The sequence below is a fragment of the Protopterus annectens genome, chromosome 8.part0 (genome assembly GCF_019279795.1).
Source record: "Protopterus annectens isolate FY-2018-M chromosome 8.part0, PAN1.0, whole genome shotgun sequence".
Lineage (NCBI taxonomy): Eukaryota > Metazoa > Chordata > Ceratodontiformes > Protopteridae > Protopterus > Protopterus annectens.
This window is the reverse complement of record NC_056741.1, coordinates 903480205-903507977: the sequence shown is the minus strand read 5'-3', so window position 1 is coordinate 903507977 and position 27773 is coordinate 903480205. Positions and strand designations below refer to the sequence as shown.

Here is a 27773-nt window from a genome sequence, read left to right as displayed (position 1 = left end):
CTTACGAAGACATCACATGGTGGACATGTGATGGGGATGAGAGAGCAAGCTGACAGCCTTTAAAAATTTTCTAGAGAATATTTTGACAGAAGTGTTGGGGAGACAAATGGTAGTAACTAAAGAAATGAGTCTTTTGAGCTGGGATATAAAATCGGAATTACATCAGCATAGTGCATTATGGCCTTGGGCGGCCACGGCGGTGCAGCGGTTAGCGTTGCCGCCTCACAGCAAGAGGTTCTCCAGTTCGATCCTCGGCTGGGGTGCCTTCTGTGCGGAGTCGGCATGCCCTCCCTGTGGTCACGCAGGTTTCCTCCGGGTGCTCCTGTTTCCTCCCACATCCCAAAGACATGCTGTAGGTGGATTGGACACTAAATTTGCCCAATGCATGTGTGTACCTTCTGTGGAAGATTGGGCGCCGGGCTGGCAACTCGACACCGTAAAACTCCACTGCCAATCATGAGCAGACAGGTGATCCGCTGTGGCGATCCCTAACCGGGAAAAGCCGAAAGACGAAGAAGTGCATTATGGCCTTGTTAAACTTAATGTTACTGGCAGGTAAAAAAAGCAGTTACTGGAAATGGAAATCAGCACCTTAACCAACAGTTACAGAAGATTTAAATATTGTAAAGGAGATAAAATAATTAGAGTTGGGATCTTCAGAAACAAGGAGCAAATCTCAAAAAAATAAAGGGAATTTGTGAGAACAGCAAATGAATAATGGTCAGGTGGAGGAGGAGTGAAGTTTAATGGATGGCAGGAATTAAGCAACTTAAAGTTCAACTGAATGAAAGTTGTTTAAAAATCATTTGTATGACTTGTGTCAAGAATAGCTGCATTTGTTTATGACTGCAAGGATGACTCTTTCCTACTAATATATTCTGTCACAAAAGCTGTGTCTAAGCAATTAACATCACTTTTGCTGTCCTTAAAGATGGTCTTATTCCACAATGTGGTATCGGCAGGGCTTCACAACCAATGGAAGTGGTAGCATTGATGATAACATATAGATGGCACAGAAAAATAAAGATAAGGATTCTCCTTGCAGAACAAAGTAAAGCAACATTTCTGTTATTTTTTGCAACATGTCTTCCATCCCTTCTTGTTGATGATACCAGTGTTGCCATTCTTTCTTTCTTCTTTTTTTTTTTAAATTTCCTGAATGCCAAGCTAGGAAAATTAGTTGGGGAGTTTTGGTAACAGTTCCTCACTTTCAGCGTTAAAACCTTATACTGCAAACCACTGCAGTGTTGGTTGTCCCTGATCTACTTAACAGCCCCATCTTATTTACTCAACAGTGGAAGGATCGGCAGAAGACTCCCTTAAATGGTGGTGAGGGGCACACTGAAAGCTACAACTGTTTTTAATTAAGTAGCTTCTATTTTAGGGAGTGGTAAACCATCATAAAGATAGAAGAGGCATAAAAACCAAGACAACTTACATTATATATGGTCACCACAAACCGGAAGAACCTTCACATGTCAAATGTATAATTAAAGAACTGCATCTTCTCAGTCATGACAATTTCTTTTTGATTTGGTGCATCTTTCAAACTTTTGCCTTGAGTTGCTGGTATGAACCCTACTTTTGTAAACATGAAATGTAATTTTGTGACAAAATCACTATTTTGGTTTCAGCGGTCTATGAACCAAAGCACAAAATCCTGGGACAATGAAGTGGTGCTAACAAAGAATTTGGCACATGACGACTAAAGCAGCAGTCAAACTCCTTTGCCTGTTAGCATAATAGGCGGTCTTGCTTAGAGACACTACTGGAAATCCTCTTGAACCAACTGGCATTTAATGGAGTTTGTTAGTGAACTTAAATTACCTGCCTCTGAAGCTTCTAAAGAAGCTAAATGCTTGGGACAGATAAGACAAGACACTGGAGTATCCAGATATCAACTTCTTCCTGAAATATCCTAATCCAAGGGTGTATGTGTCCAAAAAACATCATCAGACTAATGATTTGTTTACTAATGCTTTAACAGTATACTATTAAAATGCAGATGTAATGTGATTTGCCTAATTCAAGTCACGGAATGAAGTTACTGCACCTAGTGCACATGGTTCAAAATACAATCTGGTTGCTCAATTTTGTTGCAAAGTAGTTCCTAACACAGCTATCCAACAAAAACAAACAATTCAAGGATAACACTCTTCACACACACACATGCACACAAGTGACAGCTGTGTGGTAGTCTGCTTATAATGCAACTGAAATCAGTGCAGTCATGCTGTTAAGATCATAGGTCTTCAATCCTTGCTGGTGGGTTACACCACACACTAAGAAACTGTACTGAGAATATTTTGATGGCAGGTGTAAATCAAAAAAAACAAAAACAAAAAAAAAAAAACAAAACAAAAAAAAAAAACAGCAGAACTCTGGGAGTTAATACAGCACAGGAATGGGGGAAGGTTCTGAAATGGGGTAACAATGGAGTCTGCTCGCAGTAGAACATTAAAGAATAATGTACAGAACTTTTACAGTGCTCTTTGCTGCACAGAAAGTAATGCAGGCTCTATCTCTTAACAGTAAAACACTGTGCCATAACGAATAAAACAACAACAAACGAATAACATTTAATGACGATTACGGCAGAGGATATTTCATGAGGATGGGGGAGGTTGCAAAAGAAAGACCCTATCACAGTGCAAACATGGGCTCTCACCTTTCTGTAGTGCAGGTATGGCATAAGAACAAAGCAGTATGTGGATACTGTATGTATGTTCCAATTTGTCTGCATTTTATGTCAATATATGGACAGAAAGTAAGGGAAAAGTCAAGCTAGATTCATATGTAGCTGACTTAAAATATTGTTTTCATCTACACTTCTGCTCCAAGGTGGTGGCTGATTCCCGGACTGTTTGCTGTAGTTGTTGGTGGTTGGATTTTACAGCATTCTTTTTTCGTTGTTTGGTGATATGGAAGCTGGTTCGGGCACTTCCATTGCAAGTGAGGGAAGTGGGACCGGAGTACGGTCAGATATGGGGGATTTATCTCAGCTCACGGGTCAATTGACTCAGTTGGTTAATTTACTAACTCCTCTTGGACTTGGTTTACAAACTATTATTTCGGACCAAAAGGAGGTTCTCAAAGCCGTCACGATGCAGACGACCGTTCCAACTGTTGCTTCCTCCAATTCGAATGGTATGGGCCGTTTGCCAGCGTCGGAAGTTCCTAGGACTACGGAAGGGACTGATTTTTTCAATACCCCAGCTGTTTTTCGTGATGGTGCTCAGGGGACTTCTGTTGTTCAAAATCAGCCTGTAGAGGGTTCCGACGCACCTCCAGCGTCTTCGTTTCAGGAATGGGTCAATTCCAAACCCTCCTTTTCGTTTTCTGGGTACAATTCAAGAAATTCTGTGGACACATTTTCCTTTGCGGACAGTTTACGCTCCTTGGAAAATGCTCTTTATAGGTACAAAACCCTTGAGTTGGACAATATTTATTTAAAAGAGTGTATAAACAAATGTATAGTGCCTAAGAGTTTGCGGGTATATAAGTACCCTAACAATGTCGTCTGTGGAAGTGAATTTCATTCTGACTTGATAAAGGCCTTTGACCAATGTGGGTTTGACATCGTCAGGGCTATTATCAAGAAGAATTAATCTGAAATAAGAGTTTTGTCTGATGAAATTTTGAAATATAATGAGAATATTACCACAGATTTAATGTTTAACATTGAAATTCATAAACAAAATTATTATGAAATCCGTAAGCACACTGATAAGCAATGTGATATAGTGCTTAAACGGAAGTATCAAAAACTTAACAGAGATCTTAGGGAATACGAGGAGGGGAGGCAATACCCTAAATCCACCTTTTTCCAGGGGAAGTTATTCTATTGACCCACAGCCCCAGGTAGGGTCTGTTACTAGAGATAACCCTATGTCCCCTATACATGAAGAGCAGGTAGGTGATGCTCCCATTGACTTACAAGAACAGTCTAACGGGGATTTTTTACCCAGGAGGTCCGAGCGTATACACAATCAACAGGGGGGAACCTCAATTTCCCGTGTATCCAATACACCCGCAGGGGAGGGGGGTTCAGTCCCGGGGATGGAGAAGGAACAGGAATCAGGACTGGTAACAACAGGAGGTATTATTGTAACCAATATAGGGGAATATCAGCTATACACTAAAAACGGTTATTATATTTACAATTATAGCGATGTCCCAGTTACTGATACTTGCTTTGATTTATTTACCAAGGGCTTCAAATTTGTTCCTAGTAGAAGTAGCCACCCTGTTAATATTATTCTAGACCTCAAGTTGTTTATCCGTAAACTTAACCTTGAACATTTGTTTGGTAATGGACCTGTGGCTCCTAGTTTATTTTTGAGCAAGTCCAGTACTTTCAACACACCTTTACATCCTCAACTCAAGAACCTAGAAAACAGGATAGAACAACAAATTCGTAGGGAATTGCCCCAGGCTAAATTTGCCCCCAATTTAAGTCATGAGGAATTGACTTTGCTGTATGATTTAGGTCATAATTCTTCTTTAAGGGTTACGGAACCAGACAAGGGTGGGGGGGACAGTCTTTATGAGCCAGATTTTGTATGAGAGCAAGATGTGTGATATTTTATACGATATTACTAAGTATTCTTTAACGTCCATTAATGAGATTCATCTCTCATATAAAAAAATTGATTTGGCCATTAAAGATTTGTTGGATCAGGAAGTTATTGAATTTGACATCTATTCTTATTTGGAGACACCCCCTTTCTTAAGGTACCTACTATCTTTGGAGTGCCTAAAGTTCATAAAAACATCCAGGATCCACCCCTTCGACCTATTGTGGCAGCACAGGGATCTAAAACCCATACCATTTCAAAATTTTTAGATTGGAAATTGAAACACATATGGGGGAGGCAAACTTATTTATTAAAGGATTCCTGGGAATTTCTACGCAGTGTCACCAATGACTTGTATAGGCCTAATCTTATGTTTTTAACCATTGATGTGGTTGACCTGTTTTCGATCATACCCACGGAAACAGGTCTAAAATGGATGGAAGAGGCCCTTTGGGATTGTCCAGGGGTAACAAAAAATGATGACTGCATGGTCCTTGAGTTGTTAGAGTTAGTTTTGAAGAACAACTTTATATGTTACGGTGGGGAGTACTTTCAACAGACTACTGGGGTGTCCATGGGGGCTAATTGTGCCCCAACCTATGCTGACATTATTATGTCAGTATGGGAGAAAAAATGTGTCCTTAATAGTGGATATGCTAAAAACTGGATTCACTATACTAGATTCTTGGACGATATTTGTATTTTCTGGGTGGGGCCTACTCACAGTATAGATGAATTTACATCCTATATTAATTCCACAACTACCTTTTTAAAGTTTACCCACCAGGTATCTGATAATTTTGTTAACTATTTGGATATTACCCTTACTAAGGAACTACAGGGGTTTAATTCGAGTATTTATCGGAAACCTACTTTTTCAAATAGTTATTTGCATTTCCATAGTTCACATCCCAGATTCCAAAAGAGGGGAATTTTAAAGGGACAATTTGTTAGGGTCTCACGTATGACCTCTCAAGATTCACAGTTTAATATTGAGTGTGATAAACTTACTACATTGTTTCTTGAAAGGGGTTACCCCATCTCTTTAATTAATTCAGTCAAGGGTGAAGTGTTGCAAGCCAGAGCCACTAGATTCAGCCCTATTTTGGGTAAAGGGCGTTCAGATGTTCTGAATAATAAAGGGGATGTGGTTCCGGCTTTCAACAGTAGCCAACTTGTTTTCATCACTGAATTTAGTGCTAATATTGGACAAGTTACTAATATTATAAACAAGGAATTGAAGTCCTATCAAGATTTGACTGATATGAGTAATTTCAAGGACAAAACATTCAAAACTGTTTATAGAAGGGGATTTAACATCAAAAGGGCCCTGGAACAGGAAATTCATCAATTCCACTTGGGTGGACCGAGGAAAGGGACCTACAAGTGTGGACGTTGCCCCCAATGTAAATATATTGTTCATGATGATCACGTGTACTTGGAGGGTAGAAATAGGAGAATTTCCTCTACTAGATTTTATAACTGCAATTCTATTGGAGTCATTTATGTGGCAGTGTGTCAGTCCTGCCAGGCATTTTATGTCGGCAAGACTGAAAGGCAGCTTAGGAAACGTGTTTATGAACACTATTATGATATACAGAAATTTAATATTAAAAATGCACTTTATAGACATAATACTACCTGTGTAGGAGCGGTTTTTCTGTTTTTTTGTCCTAGATTCTGTCCCCAGGGATGTCAGGGGTGGACATTGGGAAGTTAGGCTTGCTCATCCGGAAACATATTGGCAGATTTTCTTAGATTCCAATAGATTCCCTGGCCTTAATGATTCTATATCTATAGTTCCTTATTTGAAACTTAAAGCAGGGAGAATATAAGGAATTTTTATATTAATATATTTTTATATGTATATAGTTTTATTTTTTGTTTAGCTATATATATCAGTGTCCAGCTTATTTGGTTTTATTAGGACATTTTGTTTTAAAAAATTTTATATTGGGGTATGATTAAAATTTTTGTTTACAAATATGTTATGTAGTTTTATAGAATATACATATATATTGTTTGCACACCCTCAAATATTTTTCAATACACAATTTTTCCATGGTAGGAATGTTGTGGCTTTAAATGAGAGCAATTAATTCCATCAATTGTTCAATTAGTTTTAATGATGGGTGTATATATATGTGATTCTTTTATGTATAGACTTTGTCTGATGAAGTCGCTTTATTGATGAAAAAGTACAGTTTTGTACCTACCATAAATGTAGATGTCCGATAGGTATGCATCTGCAGTCCTAACATATGGGTTGTCCTGCCACAGGCAGCCCTTCGGTCGGCCGGATTCCAAAGTCTGGGTCTGGCCTCGGCTGATGTCGCTCTTCACCCGACGTCATAGCTGCTGTGGTATAAAGGCATCAGCCGACGCCATTTTCCTCAGTTTTTCTTGCCCCAGATGCCAGGTGCCCTCTAGGAAGGCTAAATTTTGGATAAATGCAAATAATTCCAAACAGTAGAGATCAAAAAATATATATATACATATGTACAAACAAATACACCATAATAAATTCCCCCAGCTAGCTAAAAGAGGGGTAAGTACCCTAGGAATACCACAGAGGGGAAGGAGGGTGGGTAATCGTGACTGCAGATGCATACCTATCGGACATCTACATTTATGGTAGGTACAAAACTGTACTATGTCCTTCAAGGATGCATCTGCAGTCCTAACATATGGGTAGAATACCATAGCCAAACTGGGGGAGGAGGCACTAAGATAAAGATGGTGTAGTCAAGATCCCTTGCAAAACAGCAGTTGCAAAACCTGCTCGGGATCTGGAGTATAGAGGAAGATTATAATGCTTGGCAAATGTATGCACGGAGCTCCAAGTAGCAGCTTCTAAAATTTCTTTGGTAGCCACACCTCGTAGGAAAGCTGTAGTGGTGGCTGTAGCTCTTGTGGAGTGAGGTCTGATATTTTCAGGAGTTGTCTTTCCATGAAAAGAGTAGCAAAATCTAATGCAATTTCCTATCCATTTTGAGGTTGTCTGTTTTGAAATTGCTTTCCCTTGTATTCCTGTTGCATATGCTACCAGAAGCTGGTCAGTTTTTCTGTTGGTCTTAGTTCTGTCCAGATAGTAGCGTAATTGTCTGTGCACATCCAAGGTATGTAGAAGTCTTTCCCCCCTGTTCTGTGGGTTGGGGAAGAATGTAGGTAAATGAATCGCTTGGTTCAATGATACTCTGGAGACCACTTTTGGCATAAAAGTAGGGTTAGTTCTCAGAGACACTCTATCCTGATGGAAGATAAGGAAGGGCTGTACTGCCATTAATGCCTGCAACTCAGATGCCCTTCTTGCTGAAGTGATTGCTAGCAGGAAAGCAGTTTTCCAAGATAAGAACTGTAAGTCTGCTGTTGCTGCTGGTTCAAAAGGGGGTAGTGTTAACTTTTCCAGCACAGAGTTGAGATCCCATGTAGGTAAAAGTGGTTTCCTTGGAGGCTTTACATTTTTGATTCCTCTCAAGAACTGCCTGAGTAGAGGATGAGAGAAGACAGGAGGATCCATGTTGTATTCTGCTGAAATTGCTGATGCATGAATCTTAATGGAGGAGTAGGACAGGCCATTGTGGAACAGTTCTGCTAAGTATTCCAGGATGTGCTATGTTTGCCAATGAGACATTTTCTCCCTTTGCTGCACTCCAAATGAGGTATCTTTTCCATTTGGCTGAATAAGTTTTCCTTGTGGAGGGTCTGCGTGCCTCCAGGATAATGTCCTTAACCCTCTGAGATAAATCTGGTTTATTTTGTTTTATGCAATATTCCAAGCAGCTAGCTTCAGTGTTTTCAAGTTTGGATGTAGGATCTTGTAGTTGTTCTGTGTTAGAAGTAAGGGAAATAGAGGTAGAGGTCATGCGTGTGTCCGAGACATGCTTCTCAGTAGCGGATACCAATGTTGCCTCGGCCAGTCTGGAGCTATCAGGATTACCCTTGTCTGATCCTCTTTGATCTTCAGTAGGACTTTGTACATCAAAGGAAGAGGTGGGAATGCATATGCTGTCAGGTTAAACTCTTTCCAATGGTGAGAATCAAACCATGCACCTTGTGGTTGAAAGGCATGCATTTTAACCACTGTACCATTTGGCCTTTCAGGTTGGGATCCCCTGATCAAAGAAATAAGATCCTCAGCCAGGCTGAGAATTTGGGAACTAGAGGTTGGCCTGTGTGAGGGAGATTTAGCAGGTAAGGCCTTAGAAGATTTAGCTGCTTTAGCCCTGGAAAAGGCCTTGATAGACAGAGGCAGGGGGTCTAGCAGCCCCACGTGCAGGGGTTGATATGTCTAAGGGAATAGTGTCTGACAAATCCTGGGTGCCTGCTTCTGTAGCAGTAATTTCAGTAGCAGATTCAGCCATGCTCTGTGAGGCCTTGGCTAACGGAGGCATGCTTTCGGCCGAAGGAGGAACCGAGGACTCGGTTTCAGCCGAAACTGAGACACTCGCGGTTGGCCTAACCGAGGCTTCAGCCGAAACCGCGGACCGCGAGTGTCGGTCCTTTTCCTTGCGCTTTTTAGCTAATTGTGTAGTCGGAGTCTCCGACGGCATTTTGTATGCAAAAGCGGGACCAAAAAACTCCTCTGCAAACTCCGACCGACGTCTAAGCGTCCGTCGGTTGAAGGAAGCACAGGCTAGACAAGCTGATACGTTGTGGTCTGGGCCTAAGCAAGGAAGGCAGTAAGAGTGGAAATCCTTATGAGGTATTTGTTTCCCACAAGTTAAACAATTATTTACTTTGTCTGACATCGGCTGAGGCAAGAAAGAGTCCCCAACGGGGTACTTCGCTTTTTAGAAGTCTTCGGTAGTAGGAATCTCTGGATCTGACCAACCAGCACTTGCGAACAGCTTCTGCTTCGGGCACCGCGCGGCAAGAAAGACTGGGGAAAATGGCGTTGGCTGATGCCTTTATACCACAGCAGCTATGACGTTGGGTGAAGAGCGACATCAGCCGAGGCCAGACCCAGACTTTGGAATCCGGCCGACCGAAGGGCTGCCTGAGGCAGGACAACCCATATGTTAGGACTGCAGATGCGTCCTTGAAGGACATTGTGTATCTTTATTTGTGGCGTTAATAAAATTTTACTACTTTGAGGATCTGGTACCTTATTGTGAGCTGTTTTCATCTACACTTCTGCTCCAAGGTGGTGGCTGATTCCCAGATTGTTTGCTGTAGTTGTTGGTGGTTGGCTTTTACAGCGTTCTTTTTTCGTTGTTTGACTTAAAATATTACCATGTAAGCACATTGCTTTTTATAAAGTAAATCAACTCACCTGCAAAAGACAGATGTTTGAGACGAGCATTTGTCCGGGCTTCTTGAACCTTCTCTACCACCATCTTCCATGCAACTAGGACAAATAAATTAAAATCTAGTTAATAAAACATCTAGTACTGATATAACAAACTCTACAACAAAACAAATTGCAATATCAAAATCAAAGGCATCACTATAAGATATGTTTTCAAAAATAATCATTCACAGCAGTGCTGCATTAACATACACATTAAAAGAAAAAAATAAAGGCAATAGTTTAATAAGATGAAAGACGCTAGTATCGGCTGCAGTTTTTGTAAGGTCTAGGAGAGCAAGGGAAAAGCCATTTCTCTACAGAAGGGATGATGATGATGATGGGAATTAAAAAAAAACTGTGCTTGTGTGGCAGGCAAACAGCCCTTAAAGACTGCCACACAAACTGCTTCTTTTGCCAATGCCCAGAATCAGGTAAGTTTGAATACTGCAGGTAATTTAATCAGGCAACCAAGGTGAGAATGTAGAAAGTATTATTACATTTGTTTAAAATAAAAGCACAACAGGCCCATCAAGATGAAATCAAAGAAACCCCAGAGAACACTGACAAACCAAGAATACCAGAACAATGAAGCAACTCTTAAAAATAAATACATATATAAAGTTGATCCCATAGTTACAGATCTGGGAGTTTGTCAACAATGAGCTTTCCATCAATCATGATGCACCTATTGTTGTAAGGAAGTCCTTTTTCATCTTATATCTAAAGGTATGGTGTCTAGATCCAGGGATGCAACTGTTCCACTGTACTCGGCACTCATTAGGTTGATACAGTAAAATGCTCTTCTAGGTATTTACCTGTCTAAACACTTGCCATAAAGAACGACCACTATGCTTTCTCATTTAAAAAAAATAATAAAAATTCAAGGACCTAAATTGTACAAACTACACAGCCATCTCAAAGCCATATATTTCTTCTAAGTATCACAAAAGATATTAAGAGGTGACCTCTGCTCGTATAAATAGCCTCAACAGACACTATTCTATCACATTTTTTCCACATTTACAAGTCCAATGGTAAACACCTGCTCAAAGGATTTTTTTTTTTTTTTGCAAAATTAACAGAAAATGCTGGATTGATAGATATGTCCCAGGAAAAATACCTTTCCTATGGAAACCTCTTCCAATCCAGATAAAGCAAAACACTTCCCTTACTCTATTCTCGTGTGATTTGGACAAATAGGTAACTGCAAATTCACCCCTGGCCTTCATGGATATGGGAAACGTAATTATGCCAACATATACTTGTTCAAACAATCTTTGGAGAGTTGTATTGAAAAATATGAGGGCTAACAATTACAATGAAATTGCAAGTCTAGACTTCAAGATGCTCACAGATTAACAGCCTAGGAAGTACCCATGAACCTAAATTCAAGTTCTTTAATATACAACTGGAAACTGTAGACACTGCTGCTAGTTGTGATATACTGACCATAGGATTTGTGTGCAGAGAGGCATTATAATGGGGCAAGACTGTTGCACTGGGGCTGCACAAACACTACTATTCACAACTAGCTGAGAAGCACTGGAAACATGATCCACAAAGCATTACTGAAAATTAAGTTCTGATCACTGGGGATCCATCCAATACCAACAATTCCAGTAGCAAGAAAACAATATACAGTGGACCAAAAAACAAGAACAAAAGAAGCATTAATCAATGAACAGCTACACCCAGCAGTTATAGTGTCCTACATACTGAGGCACACAAAATCAACAAATAAGATTTGTAAGCAGAAACCACAGCAATGTGTGATAAAGACACCCATATAGTTACAACAGCAGAAAGAGCAACACTGCTAATAAAAACGAAATTTCAAATGTACTTTAACAGACTATCAGTACAGGTAACCCTGCATGAACTACAGGAAGAGGCAATTCTGGGTACACTGTTTGGCAAGAGAGCTGTTTCCAGCACTCACAAAAACTTAGCAATATCCTACTCAGAAACAGGATCCATTCCTTCACAGTATTAGAAATCAAAAACATTTGGAGAAATTAAAAAGAAGTTAGAAGCCCTCCCCTCATTTCCTCAGAGGGAGAATCATTTCAGTTTCCAATATTTAACTCCCTAGGTTATTCACTAATCTGATCATAAATACTCTTCATTCCCCAGGCTTACCTCCCATAGATGACTTCTTCAATGAAATACTAACTTTTGAACGACCTGTAAGAGTTTTCTTCTCCTAAAAAGATACTTACTAATGCTTAAAGTTCTGGACTCTGTGGGCAAGCTTCTGGTGATGTTTAATTTGTTTCAGGATTTGTACAAACAAAATACTGAACACAGATACTCAGCCACCAGGACAAAAGTCATATGACAGTTCACATTTATACATTAACAGAAGGCAGATACAGCAGGTATGATTATGCCGCCACTACCTTTTTATGACAAATTTGAAGCCCCTGTAGGTAAGCTGCACTTTCACAGTACAGTGACTTTTGGACAGATTGAAACAGCATATACATAAAGTACCTTAAACAGGCCCAATAGCTACTTAACACACAATGTCTTACCAAAATTCAGTACCATCAAAGATTGGAAGTACTTACAATAGTATGCCAAACTAACAAGAAAATAAGAGTTTAACAGTGCTAAAACTACACACCTTTCTCTATTGCTCTTATGACCCACAATTGATGCTATATAGCCACAGAAGCAATGAGTTATCTGAAGACGCAAGATGAGGTCATAAAACTGAATAATGTTAAGTATAAATCATTATATTTTATACTAACTATCTTGGAACATGGTGAATATTCCAAGATAGTGCAATCTCATTATTAGTATGTAGTCACACTAACTTGCTCTTTCAAAGAGTGCAATTACTGTCCTTATAATTTAAACTAAATTCCTTCTACATTACCATTCATAACAAGCAAGACATCCATCCTTCCAGAAACCCTTACACAAAAATCAGATTTACCAAGAATGGCTCTCCTCAAGAAGAGGACCTCAAACACGATTCTTTGATATAAAGAAGAAAGCAGTCAATGCCATTTTTGTTTTTGGCACTGGACCACCACTTAATACAGATAAGATCTCTGAGAAAGGCATACAGTACATACTGGGATGACATTTCCTCACAAAGAAGCCTGTCAAACCCAACTTCCAAAGATCAAATCTGTGTAGAACAAGCCTTTTGCTCACTAACAATGGGACCTTGCAGCCAGCTAGAAGGTGACATTTTTTATGAAGCCTCCTTGAGAGCTGGGAGAGATTAAGAAATAAATCCTTACTGAAGCAGTGATACTTTTATTTGAACATCTACAGTTATGGTGAGTATACTCACAGAGTTGTAGTAAATTATTTATATGTATCACTGCTCCACTATAATCTGCTTATACGTGGGAGAAGTACTAAAGCATTTTGCTACCTGAGGGTAGCAGACCCCAGTCTGCAGAGGTTACAAATATGAGAAATCACAGTTTTGCTATGAACTTACATAACTGTAGAAGTTATTTGCTGTTGCAGCCATCACTTTCAGTTTCTTGCCAGCAGGAATCTAACACACTGGCCCAACTTCCAGAGTTTCAACATCAGGATGATGGTGGTGAAAGAGGGCTTCAGTCAATACCGCCTACTGGTCTTTCTTACCTTGGGAGGACAAGGAACTTGTCTAATATCACAGAGCACATATGAACCTAGGGGAACTAGCTCCCCAGGATAAGCATTCACCAAAGAGGAACAAATTTGCCTCTCAGGGTTTAAGTCACGGTCATAGGAAACATGAGTCTGGTATTAAGACTGAAGCTGGGCAGAACAAAATGTAGAAGGGAATCACTGCAACCCCAGGTTGCTAAAGTGCGAAAAGAGGGGAAATGTGTGGGGTTGTTGGGGGGGGGGGGGTTTCAACAGTAAATGCAACAAAACATCTACATTTATGCTAAGTTCACAACCCATCTGTACTGGTCTGTAATATTCACTGCTGCAATAATCACTTCTGGAAAGACTCCCAGTGCAAAAGAATTAGTGGATGTCTGGCCCTGACAGGAGTATCAGGAGAGCAGACCTTTGAGAATGGCCATGGCAATGGGAAGGAGATCTTGGTGAATGGTCCTGGCAAACCCAGCTCTAGCTGGATACAGACTCCAAAACTGTAACATTTGAAGAAGGTGTGGACAAAAGAGCATGCGGCTGCTTTCAAAAATGAAGTGTCAACCATATGAAGAGTATAACAGTGGCAGATGTGGTTCTAATGGAATGATCCATTATATAGCCTGGACTGTTTTCCATGAAAACAATACAGAGGACAAGCAATTTTGATAAAGTTTGCTTACTGACATGATTTCCTCTCTTGCCTTCTACAAAGGAGATAATGAGCTGATATGACTTTTTTGATACCCTTAGTTCGACCTAGTAAAACCTCAGCTGTCTAGGCATATCCCAAAGCATGCAAGGCTCTTACCCCTACTCTGTGGGTTTGAGAAAAATACCAGGTGGTGAACAGTATGACTCAGCAGTAGTTCTATCACCACTTTGGCCATAAAGATAGGATTAGTATGCAAGATGTCTCTGTCATCAACTTGCTTTTCTCATCACATCTGGTTGTCACATTAACATTAGTCAATGTGATCAAATCACCTCTAAAACAGGTACTTCAGTGGAGTAGCAGTAGGTTCAAAGGGAGTGAAGGTTAGTTTCTCTAATACATAGTTGAGATCTTAACTGTTGTCCTCAAAATGTTAAACAATTCCCTTGAATGTGTTTTCTGGGTGGTCCACGACAATGCAATGTTTTTAAGAACTGCTTGACTGGCAGAATAGAGGTCAAGGGCAAAACTAAAGCCAGAAAGGCTGAGATAGCTGAAACATGTACAATTAAAGACACATAAAGCCCTAATTTGCAAAGGTGTGGCAGCTAACAGAAGAAGCAGCACTCAAGGTTCTTTATGGTTCTAGATTCTAGTATGACACAAAACAGAGAATCTTTCCCACTTTAAGATGTCCTTCTGTATAGTTTCCTAGCCTCCCTCATTACATGTAACACATCGCCTGAAAATGTGCTTGGAAGAGATGAGTGCTACAATATCTATGCTGTCAGCTTCAACAGTTCTGAGGCTGGAGTATAGCAAGAACTATTTTTTTCTTTCTACCCTCAAATGACCTAGCCCAATGGCTCCTCCGGTTGTATCTCATTGGCCCACTCTCCCTGTGAAGGGCAAGAGCCAAGGCCTTCAGGGTGAGGCAACAGCCCTCTGGCCTATTGTATATGCTGCCCAGAAAGTCCAGTCAGCCCATCTGTTACCCCAGCAGCAAGCTGTCCCTGTAGGGCAGCCTACTCTACCCTTGGTGGAGCACTCCTCTTTCCTTCAGTGACCCTTTAAGAACTGGTACATGCTGTCTTCACACACTATACCCCCCTGTGGTATAAGCTTCTTGGATGCGGCAGCCACTGTTCCCACTAGCCTTCATCCAAGTGGCATGCCATAATCTCCCTTTCCTCCCCATGGGTGTACTGGTGATGGCTGCTCTCTCCCATCCTTCCCAGATCCTAGAGAAACCTGAGCTGTTACTGAAACCCATTTCACCTGCATTGTAGCTGGGGCTCTCTCCCTCTACACCACAAATCTGACTCTAGGACTATTTCCTCTGTCAAAAAGTTCACTCACTGAGGGACCAGCACAAGTTCTTCCCTTCCTAGGCTTAGCAGGAGAGATAAAGTACAGTTGTGTAGGATCTTACAACATAACAGTAGATGTCCTACTTCTCACTGTTGCAGCATTCTTTTACTCTTGAGATATCCTGCAGAGGATAACCAAATGTCTAGCCAGCATACCAAAGCCTTTACATCTTCTGGGTGCTGTACGTCAGATGTCTGTCCTACGTGTGAGCAAGGCATAAGGTACATATGTAAAGCAAGAGCGCCAAATCCTCAGAATCAAAGTGCTCAGAAAAACCAGTGCAACCCCAGAGGAAAGCAAAACTTACATCCAGGAAGGGAAGAAAAGGATGAAAGAAAGACCCCCTCGGCCAGAAGGAAAACAGATCCCACAGCCAGAAGGAAAACAAACTTACAGTGGGGTAGGAGGGAGGGACAGAATACTGCAACAATGAAAAGCAGGACATCTATTGTTACGGTAAAATCTGACAAAAACTGTACTATGAACATTCTTTACTCTTGGGAGAGTACAAAAGCTACTGTAAAGTGTGGGGAGAAGAAGGCAGAGAAGAGCCCTCAACAATCTCATGAAAGACAGCCCTGCAAATCCCTCCCCTGGAAATGACATCCAACTTATAAAGTTTTATAAGTGTGTGAACAGAAGACCCAAATAGCAGCTACTACAATGGATCTAGTATACAGGTCCTTGGAAAAAAAAAAAGCACGAGAGACCACTGACCTGGTAGAATGAGCAGCTTACCATGAAAAGAACAATAAAAAATGGCCTTAGATATCAAGGATGAGATTCTTTGCTTAGATACAGCAAAACCCAATTTTCTGACATGAAAGGAAACAAAAAGCTGCTCAGATTTTTTCAGATTTTTGTTTTGTCTTGCCCAAATAATATTTGGGCTCTCTAAGTAAATCAAAGGTGTGAAGAACCTTCTCAGTACGATTCTGTGGAGAAGGGAAAGGAGGAGGAAAATGAATGAACTGATTCAAGGACAAATCCCTAGCCACCTCGGGCATAAAAGAAGGATTGGTACGAACAGACACTGTCCCTGTGAAATACCAAAAAAGCTGAAACCACCAAGAGTACGTGAAGTTCAGAGACCCTCTTGGGAGAAGTAAGACCCACCAACAATGCAATCTTCCATGAACAATTTTGTAGGAAACAAAAACTGCTGGCTCAGAAGGGGACTTGGTCTATTCCTGAAGAACAAAATTAAGTTCCCAAGAAAAAGGAATATGCTTTCTTGCAGGCCAAATCTGAAGGACGCCTTTCAAAATTTGTTCAACTTCAAAACTAGAAGCCAAAGATGGCTACAGAGGCAGATAAGAAGAAATGGTTGAAAAATGAACTTTAACAGACGAATATGCTAAGCCGGAATTCAGCAACTTGCACAATTACGAAAGGACTGCAGGAATCTCACAGAAAAAGGATCCAGGTCATGTTCGCATGTTTGAGACTCCAAACAGAAAATCTCTTCCATTTAGTCACAGACAATTTTCTAATAGTGAGTTTTCTGGCCTCCTGCAAAAACCTGAAGCATGTCTGCAGAAAATTGATGCCAAAAAGGAATCAAAACCCTATAACCCAGAGTATCACTTGAACAGTGGGCAAATGAAAATGAATGAGGTCTCTCGTCTTGTGACAAGATCCATCCTGTGAGGTAACTTGAAAGGACTGCATCTGGTCAAATAAAATAGGAGGAACCACCCGTGCTTTCTGGGCCAAAAGGGAGCCCAGTAAGATTTTGGACCTGTTGTCGGAGGAGGCTTCCCAACCATTACTGATGGCATCCATGTACAGCTCCTGAGTAGGGAAAAGTGTATGAATAGCATCATCCTGGAAGACAGAACCTTAAGAAAGGTGTTGAGAAAAGAGAGGTTTAGAATAGGCCTTGACAACACATCCTTCCGGAGAACCAAAAACATCCTAGAATAAAAATCTAATTTCTGCTGAGACAAGGGGGCAGGTTGGATGGTTCCCTGTACTACCAGATCCTGAAGAACCAAAGGGAAATGTGGGAGCTAACAAGGAGGAAGTTGAGGTAGACCTGAGAATGGAGAAAGGGACTTCCCAACTATAAAATAACCACTGTGATTAACTGGAAGCATCCAAGTGCCTGTGGTTACCTGTTGCCAAACAGGAAAAGTCCACCTGAGAGACAGAGGAATTTGGCCGAGGAGTAGGAGTGGCTGGATGTCAAAGAGAAACCGATCTTTCAGGGAAAGAAGCCTTTTGACCCTTAAAACCCTGAGAAGGTTTGTCTGGAAAAACTCTCCTGGAAGCCCTCTTGCCCAAGAAGGCTTGTCTGGAAAAACTCTCATAGAAGCCCTTTTCACCCAAGAAGGCTTGTCTGGAAAAACTGTCATAGAAACCCTTTTGCCCCTAGAAGGCTGTTTAGGTTGCCTAACAACAAAGAAAGGCTTAAAAGGATAATTTCTCTGAAACTTAACAGGAGAGACAAAAATTTGTTTCAGATCGTCACCACTTTACCCTTACCCTGAAGGATCTTGAAACAATTCAGCTGCAGCACTGCCACAGAGATTCTGGTTGTTTAAAGTGGAATCCAATAATTTGGCCTTTATGTCTTCAGGCAGGGCCTGTACACTCAAACAAGAATATATCCTCATAACAGATTCAGACGCAGCTGCCCTAGAGGTGGTATCAGCAGCATCATAACTACATTTAATAAAATGACAAACCACCTGAGAAGCAGAGCTCAAAAGGAAAATGACAGATGTCTTACCCTCTGGATCAGACAAATCAGACAGAATGGACCCAAGGTGGGAGAGAACAGGCATATAATTCTGATAATTAACAGCCATGAAGGCCAAGATAGCACAGGTATATACTTTTCCCCACAAATGTCCATGGCACAGCCGTCCTTAACAGAAGGTAAAAGTTTAGAAGACAACAACTTGCATGGTTTATCAATGGCTACAGAAATAAAGTACAGTTTTGTACCTACCATAAATGTAGATGTTCGAGTGCTCATACAGCTGCATTCATCACAGATGGGTTATCCTGCCATCAGGCGGGTCCTCGGTCGGCCGAATTCCAAAGTCTAGGTCCGGCATCGGTTGTTGTCGCTTCTTCCCTGACGTCAGTGCGGCAGGGGGTATAAAAGAGGCAGCCAACGCCATTTTCTTCAGTTTTTCTTACCCCAGATGTCAGGTGCCCCCAGAAGGAAGGCAAAACATAAATTTATGCAAACATGCAATATAGAATAATCAAAAAAACAGTAGTTGCAAGCAAATACACCATAAGAGAATACCCCAAATAGGTTGTATGATAAGGTGTATGACATAAGGCCTGTCCTAAGAGGGGACGGAAGGGGGGTAACCTGGACTGCAGCTGTATGAGCACTCGAAATTCTACATTTATGGTAGGTACAAAACTGTACTATGTTCATCGTGCATACAGCTGCAGTCATTACAGATGGGAAGAATCCCAAAGTTAAGTAGGGGTGGTAGGCACTAAGTGGAAGTAGGAGGAGCGAGGATGCCCTGCAAGACTGCTGTGGCAAAACCCCCCTCTAGATTTAGAGTATAGTGGAAGGTGATAGTGCTTGGAGAAAGTGTGGACTGAACTCCAAGTGGCTGCTTCCAAAATGTCCTTGGTAGGGACCCCCCAGAGGAAGGCTGCAGAGGTAGCTGTGGCCCTGGTGGAGTGGGATCTGATGCATGCAGGCACAGTTTTTCCATGAAATGAGTAACAAAAGTGTATGCAGTGGGCTATTCATTTTGAAATTGTCTGTTTGGGAATAGCCTTTCCTTGAGCACCTGTAGCATAGGACACAAAGAGTTGCTCGGATTTCCTGAACGGCTTTGTCCTGTCCAAATAGTAATGAAGTTGTCTGTGAATGTCCAAGGAATGTAGTAGTCTTTTCCCTTTGTTTTGTGGATTAGGATAAAAGGTAGGTAAGTGGATAGTCTGATTCAAAGCTACACTGGATACTACCTTTGGCATAAAGGTAGGGTTGGTTCGTAAGGAAACTCTGTCCTGATGGAAGATGATGAATGGTTGCACAGCCATGAGGGCCTGTAGCTCAGAAACCCTGCGTGCTGAGGTGATAGCCAGAAGAAAGGCTGTTTTCCATGACAAATATTGTAGTTCTGTTGAAGAAGCTGGCTCGAAGGGAGGAAGGGTCAGCTTTTCCAATACGAAGTTGAGGTCCCAAGCAGGGACTGGTGGTTTCCTTGTGGGTTTTATATTCTTTGCCCCTCTGAGGAACTGCCTTAAGAGAGGATGAGAGAATAAAGGAGGATCTGTGTTGTTATTGTGCAGAAATGGCTGAAGCGTGGATCTTGATGGAGGAAAAGGAAAGTCCACTGTAACATCTCAGCTAGGTACTGTAAAATTTGAGGTATATTTATTACCCAAGGATTCTGGCCCTTTTCTTGATTCCAGGCACAAAATCGTTTCCATTTAGCGGAGTAGGCTTTTCTAGTAGAAGGTCTTCTGGCCTCCAAGATGACATCCTGCACCTCCTTGGAGAGGAGAGTTTGTTGGGAAATCAAGGAATTCTCCCCATGCAGCTAGATTTAGGGTTTTGAGCTGGCTGTGAAGGGTTTTGTAGTTGTGCTGGGACAACAGAAGAGGGACTTGAGGTAGGATCCATGGTGGTGAATGTGTCAAGACTCTTCAGGAGCGGATACCAGTGTTGTCTTGGCCAGTCTGGAGCAATGAGAATCATTTTCGGCCTCTCTGCTCTGGCTTTTAATAGAACTTTGGGCAGCAGAGGAAGAGGCGGGAAGGCATAGACTGTCAATGTTGTCCAAGTGAAAGAAAGTGCGTCCACTTTCCAGGCCTGTGGATGATAGGTCCTTGAACAAAATTTTTCCAACTGGTAATTTCTGTGGGTAGCGAAGAGATCTATGTCTGGCTGTCCCCATGCCTGAGTTATCTTTATCTGTCATATTTCTGCTTAGGTTGTCTGCCAGGTGTTTTCCTTCCCTGGCAGGAATTGTGCCTGTAGTTGAATTTGCAATTCCAGTGCTGTGTTCCATAAGGTCATGGCTTGCCTGCACAGGGGGTATGAATGAGTTCCCCCCTGTTTTTGTACCACATCACTGTGGTATTGTCTGTCCTTATCAATAGCTGGCATGGATGCAGTAGGTCTTTGAAGGTCATAATAGCATTTTGCACGGCTAGCATTTCCTTTTGGTTGATGTGTAGGTGCTTCTCTTTTTGGGACCATTTTCCCTGAATGCATTGATCTGTCATATGTGCTCCCCAGGCGTAGTCTGAGGCGTCTGTTGTGATGATTTGAGTTGCTTGAGGTACACAGAAAGGGAGACCTGTGTTTCTTTGGCAAGCTTGAGCCCACCACAAAAATTCCTTTTGAAGGCATGGAATGAGTTGTATAATTGTTTCCAAGCTTTGGCTGTGTTGAGACCACAAGTTTTTTAGGTACCATTGAAGTTTCCTCATATGCAGCTTTGCACATGGGATTAGTAGGATGCAAGATGCCATGAATCCCAGAGCCTGCAGGGCTTTCCTTGCAGTTAGCCTGGTGAAAGTTGCCATTTTGCTGAAGTATTGAGACAGTTGCCCTTGTTTGTCTGGCGTGAGGTAGGCCATCTGGGTGGTTGTATTCAAGCTGGCACCCAGGAAAATTATTTGTTGAGAGGGTATTAGTTTTGACTTCTTTTTGTTGACTGTATATCCCAGGAAGTTCAACAGTTTTATTACAAATGCCAGGTGCTGCAGTAGTATGTCCTTGCTGTCCGCTTTGATCAGGCAGTCGTCCAGATATGGGTAGATTTGTATTCCTTGTAGTCTGCAGAAGGCAATTACTGATGCCAGGCATTTTGTAAACACTCTGGGCGCAGCAGATAAGCCAAAGGGCAATGCAGAGAATTGGTAATGGGTTGAACCTGCAAGAAATCTGAGGTATCTTCTGCAATCTTGTCTGATAGGGACATGCAGGTATGCCTCCTTGAGGTCCAACGTTACCAGCCAAGACTCCTTGCCCGGCATGGGAAGAAGCTGCTGTAATGTGAGCATCTTGAATTTTGGTACCTGTAGATATGTGTTTAGGATGGATAGGTCTAAGATAGGTCTCCAATCTTTGTCTTTCCTTGGTACCAGGAATAGTCTGGAATAAAACCCTTGACCTTGTTCTTTTGCAGGTACCTCTTGAATCGCTTTCATGTCCATGAGAGCTGAAATTTGTTTTTGTGCCTCTGCCCTTTGATTTTTTGGCAGGTTCGGCATGCCTTTCATTTTTGGAAGGGTGTGAAAGTGGAACCTGTAGCCTCTGTCTATAATGTCCAGAATCCATTTGTCTTTTGTAACAATAAACTAATTTTTCGAGAATAATGCCAGTTTTCCACCCAAAGGTGCTGCCATTAAAGCTTTGCTTGGCAGGTGTAGGGGGAAGTCATTGTGTCTGTTTTCTAAATTACTGTGATCTATCTTCTCCACCTCTTGGGGTTGGTGCTTGCCACTGTCTGGCTCTGAAAGATCCTTGAGGTTGCCCTCTACCCCTTGGGCGTCTGTATCTGCCCCTTTGAGGTCTGTCCATGGCTGGAAAGGACCAATTTTTTGAAGGCCAGTTTCTGCTGAAACGTGGAGGTTGTACCTGCAGGAAATCTTTCACTGTTTGCATTGATTTCGCTTTTCCTCCATTTTCTTTAGTACCTCCTCAGCTTTAACACCAAACAATACATCTTTTTGAAGAGGTGCATCTAATAATTTAGCTTTGACGTGATCTGGTAAGGTTTGCTCTTTGAGCCAAGCATGCCTACGTATAACAGACCCCGTAACAGCAGCTCTACATGAGGCCTCTAAAGCATCAAAACCACACTGCAAGGTATGCTTACCCACTTGCTCTGCACCATGCAACAAATCCTGCAACTCTTTTAAATCTGGTTGTTCTGGTTGTGTCATTTTGCTTTTCAACTGAGATAACAAAAACTGTTGATACTTTAACATATGGGACTGACAGTTTAATGCCCTCATGGTTAAAGTGGCCGAGGTGTACACCTTTTCCCCCCACCTTTCTAAAGCTCTGGAATCTCTCTCTGAAGGTAATGGGTTTTTAGCAGTAGAGGCCTTAATTCCCTTGGGACCCTGTGAAATAGTTTCTGGGTCAGCAGTATGGCTTTTATATAGGAACTGGTGAGAATCAGGAAACCGGTAATACCGGTCTGGTTTAACAGGAGCTGGGGGCAAAGAATCTGGATTAAGGCTGGCTTCTGTGTGCACATCATCCAATATATCTAGAACAGGAGGGATAGCCAGGGGCCTATGCTGGGGGAGCAGAAGAAATTCCCTGAGCCTTTTCTTGGAATCTGAGTAATCTTGGCCTTCCCAATGAAAGTGTTCCCTCAATGTATGCAGGGTTTCCCCAAAAGAGTAGTCCTCAGGGGGGGAGACCGAGGGAATAGACTCCTCTGCATCAGAGTCTTTGAAAGGAGAATAGGCATAATCCTGGTCCTCAGAATGTTCTGAAGTAATAGAAGCTTGATCTGAGGAAGGGTAGTCTTCCTTTAATCTGGGTCTTCTGTCAGAGGGGGGTTGAGAACCCCTGATAAGAGTAATCAAATCCTCAGCCATTTTAAGCATCTGCTTTTTAGGCATGGGGCCTTGAGAGGGGGTCTGAGGACCCTGTTTTTTGGTTTTCATGGCTGCTTTAGATTTAGTGAAAGCTTTAATAGAGAAGGAGGAAGGCCTGAAGACACCTTGAGAAATGGAAGGCCTGGCTGAATTCTGAGTTTCCCCAAGAGTGGCGTCAGTATCTGCAGTAGGAATGGGGACCGAGGAGCCTGCGACCTCGGGTACAGAAGACACCGGTAATGTAGTGTCATCGGTACTCAGGGGCTGCGTAGGCGCCTCGCTGAGCACCGGAGAACCGGTAGTCGGCCTTAGCGTGGTCTCAGTAGTCGGTGCAGACCTCGTACGTCGGTCCTTATCTTTGTGTCTTTTGCTCAAAACTGGAGTCGGAGTATCCGACGGCATAACATAATTAAATTTTTTGCCAAAATAGTGAAGGGCAAACTCCGCCCAGCGCTTAATAGTGCGCTTGTTGAATCTAGCACAAAAACGGCAGGCCGAAACATCATGGTCTGGGCCTAAGCAAGGTATACAGAAAGAGTGGAAATCCTTATGTGGTATTTGCTTCCCACATGAAATGCAATTATTAACTTTGTCTGACATCGGTCTGAGGCAAGAAAAGTTTCCCCAACAGGGTACTTAGCTTTCAAGAAGACTTCGGCTGAAATACTTACGTAAATCTCAGGAGCTGGCCGACCGGCACTTGCGAACTGCTTCTGCTTCGGGCACCGCGCGGCAAGAAAGACTTAAGAAAATGGCGTCGGCTGCCTCTTTTATACCCCTGCCGCACTGACGTCAGGGAAGAAGCGACGCCAGATCTAGAATTTGGAATTCGGCCGAACGAGGACCCACCTGACGGCAGGATAACCCATCTGTAATGACGGCAGCTGTATGCACGATGAACATCAGCAGGATCAGGGGAAAGGCTTTTAAATAAAAACCTGAGCTTTAGGAACTTTCTAGAACCTGTCCAGTTTCTTAGGGACAGGTGCCTGAGAAACTGCAGTGAAAGTATCTAAAGGGGCAGCCAATATCAGAGAACTTCAGAAGGCCGAGGTGAATCTACTTGCAAAAGTTCATATCTTTTTTGGACATCAGAAACCTAGGAACAGCCCCATTTAGTGTTCTATCATACAAGCAACTATATCCCCAAAAGAAAGACAGTTCTTCCATTGGAGAGTCAGGTGAAAGTGAATCCTCTTCTTCACGTCTATAAAATCTTGCCATTTCTTTTGTGGGTCCTTAGCCACAGGGGCCACATGCATAACCTGCGCCTTTTTAAAATGGATATCAGCTTTAACAAATCTAGGAGATTCAGACCCCTGCAGAGATTTAATGAAGGTACCAGGCACCTCTTCCCTAACTAGAATTTGGGGAATCCCCCTAGTAGCCTCAGAAAAAATCAGTCATGGTTTCCCTCCACGTCTGCACCAGATGTAGGCACAGTGTCAGTGGAAGTGGGTAGCCAGCTCCATATCGGCCTCCAACTGGGTCATGGCTGGGAGAGCAGACAGTGGCACTGAATGGGCCTCAGATTCTTCATTCGACCCAAAGGCAACATCCAACGAAGGCTGAACAGTAGCAGAATTAGTTTGCATATTTTTGGCTTAGTTTTTAAGCGATGGCTGAACATTGGGGCAGGCAGATTTGGCAATGATACTGTGACCCAAAAACGTCAACTGCTGGTTCTTCAAATACATGGAAAGAGAAGAGAGAACTGCAGTGCGGCTCTCAGGGACAACCCCCCCCCCTCAAAAAAATCGTTATAGGTAGCATCCAAGCAAAAAAGGCACTATTCGTGTCCATCTTTATGCCTCCCACACTTATATTTTTCCTTCCTGTATGAAATGTAAAAGATAAGAAGGAAAAGACCTCAATGGGGCACTTGCCTTTAGAAGTCTTGGCAGTGGATCCAACTTGGGGAATAGCTTGCAGTACAAATTCAAACATAGATTTTGGACTGGTAGCAAAGATGTTCTGATGATTAGGCACTCGTATGTCACATACGTACCCTATGCCTTGCATGTAGGACATGCATATGACATATGGCACCCAGAAGATGTAACAGCTTTGGTATGCTGGCTTATGTTTGACTATCCTCATCAGGATATCCCAAGAGTAAAGAATACTGCAACAGTGATGAGGAAAGATATCCAGTGCCATCTGAACTAAAAGGTGGATAACAGTATTTTGGCCCCTCCTCCTCTAATGCCCTGTGGATCAGTGAACTGGAGGGAAATCAGGGAAACAGACCTGTCCAAGGAATGGAGAAGGTATCTATTTTCCAGGATCCTGGAGTTGGCATTTTACAGCATAATTTACTAAGGTGTTTGTTCTTTCCACTACTGGCACAGCACACCTCTGGGTCAGATCCAACAACAACTTACGGCTGAGCATCCATTTGTAAGTGTCTGACTGCAACCTGCTCAGCCTTTCTGCCAGAACATTCTCCTGTGATGTGGAAATGAGACGCCCTGAGGGTCAGTCTGGATGCCCGTGCCACTTCTCAACTGTCCAGATTTTCGCAGAATGCTCATATTTTTGGTCTGTTCCTCAAAAATTCTTTTTTTTTTTTTTAGCAAATTGTTGTATTTAAGTCACTAAATAATGACATACTTTTGAGTTTCAGATTTCATAACCTTCAAACATGCATGCCAACACAAAACATTTTGTTCTAGTAACATTCTAAGTTTATAAGAATATTATTTAAAATTAGTCCCTATTGTTGGGCCTTTCCTATCGTCATTTTAGTTTGTCCAGATTTCCTGTTCTAGGAGGTTGAGAGCCAGTTCCAAAGCTTGCGCTGTCAGTCTGCAAGTATATAAGACTGGGTAGCTCCCTACTTGTTAATGTACCACATCACTGTCATGTCTGCGAGGATGTGCAGGGTGTCCTTTACACTGATCTATTTGAATACTTTTAGTGATAGGACTACAGCCATGATATCTTTTCTTTTAGGATTCTGAGCTTATTTTTTTTCATACTGATGTCCCATGCACCCTGAAACATTATATTCTTCCCCCATCACTTCTCCATCTACATCTGAGGAGTCCTGTGTCCAACAGGACATCCTGACAGGTGCTTCTGAACTGAGCTGTACCTGGCTTTTCCACTACAATATATTTTTTATACAGCACAGGAAAGGAACTGTGACCTCCAGAGGTTGAGAGTGTTGACACCATTTCTGAGGTACCATTGTCATTTCCTGAAATGTAGCCTTGCTAGGAATACCATTAAAATCCAAGTTGTCACACAGCCCAGAATCCTGGGAAATCCCCTTGATGTGATAAAATCCCTCCCTAACATAACCAGGAGGGAATAAGACAGAAAGGGCTTGTCTGCGAGAAGGATGACTTTCTGCTTTCTATTTCTAGCAAGGCTCCCAAAGAACACTACCTCTTATTGAAGGGGTCATATAAGTCTCTCCCTCAGCCTTCCCAAGTCCCATCTGACTGAATTATGCAAAGGTGAAATAAAAGATCTTCCGTGACCCTTCTACCAAGACTGCCTAAATAAGGCAGTCATCTGGGTAAGGGTAGATAAGCATGCCCTTGGGCCAGCAAAAGGCAATTAATGGAGCAAGGTATATTCTATGAACATCTGGGGTGCAACAGACGAGCTAAAGGATCAGGAGGTGAATGGGTAGTAGATGCCCCCAATCTTACTCTTAGAAACCTTCTGAAAACATTTGCTAAAGATGTGAAAAAAGGTATCCTTTAAAATCAAAGGTGTCCATGAAGGTCTTGGGGAGTAAAAATTGCATTGTAGGGTGGGCATTCAGAAATCCAGAGCTATTAAATACTTCTTTAGTCTTGAAATGTCTGGAATGGGTCTCCAGAAGCCATCTTTTCTGAGCACCAGAAACAGTCTAAATAGATCCCTGCACCCAACTCCACTATTGGGAATTTCTGGTGATGTGAGGGGTGTGGCTTTACTCCAGTTTTAGCCACGAAGGAAGGTGGCAACCCTAACCATAGTCTTAACCTTCTTTTCTAGCTTCTTGAAAATTTCTTGAGAGCAGCAGAATAGCTAAATATAAAGTACTTAAGCAACTGCCCTTGGTAAATGCTTCTTTATACATGCCTTCAAACCACTGTGCCTGTAGTTGTGCACTTACTATAACTCACCAGTGGCAACATTCCTGTACCTGACTGCATACTTACTCACCTCTGAAGCTACTGCCATAAACCTCATGCTTTTTTTTAACTGTTTAATCCTGTATCTCTGAAGCCATGCTAAAATCTACATGAGAATGTTTTTGTAATACTTAATACAAATTTGACAACTGCAACCTGCTTGGGAAGCATACAATGTTTTATGAAATAAATCCAGGGCTTTTGCTCTACTTGTCATAGGAAGCACATTAAGCAGTGCATTAAGCTGAAAGTCTCTGGATGCATTCATGGATACTACTGCTGGATCCAAAGTGGAATTTTTGCACAAGCATTTACAGGATTCAACAACCCTCTAAACTCTGTCAGGCATATTGGGAATTGGTAAGTCAGAATAGGACTCTAAGGAAGATGACTCAGAGGTATGTATGAACACAGCTAGCTCTGGTGACAGAGTGATAAACCACCAACTACTAAGCAGGTAAACCAGAGTTCAACTACTGGCTGAGCCACTTGATAGAATTAGCAGAGGATAGATGTGCCCATCCTGGAGGAAGGTGGGTTGGAGCAGAGGCACACAACCATAATCCCTCAGAGGAGTG

General features: G+C 42.0%; 1 protein-coding gene across 1 annotated transcript in view; it reads right to left on the bottom strand.

The window, feature by feature from the left end:
* The window catches only part of KMT2B (lysine methyltransferase 2B), a gene marked incomplete in the record, with an annotated part of 4527268 nt that overhangs the window by 465919 nt on the left and 4033576 nt on the right, over positions 1–27773 (bottom strand). Inside the window, 1 exon segment of the mRNA XM_044079325.1 lies at positions 9853–9927. Within this exon segment, the coding sequence (XP_043935260.1) occupies positions 9853–9927 (75 nt within the window).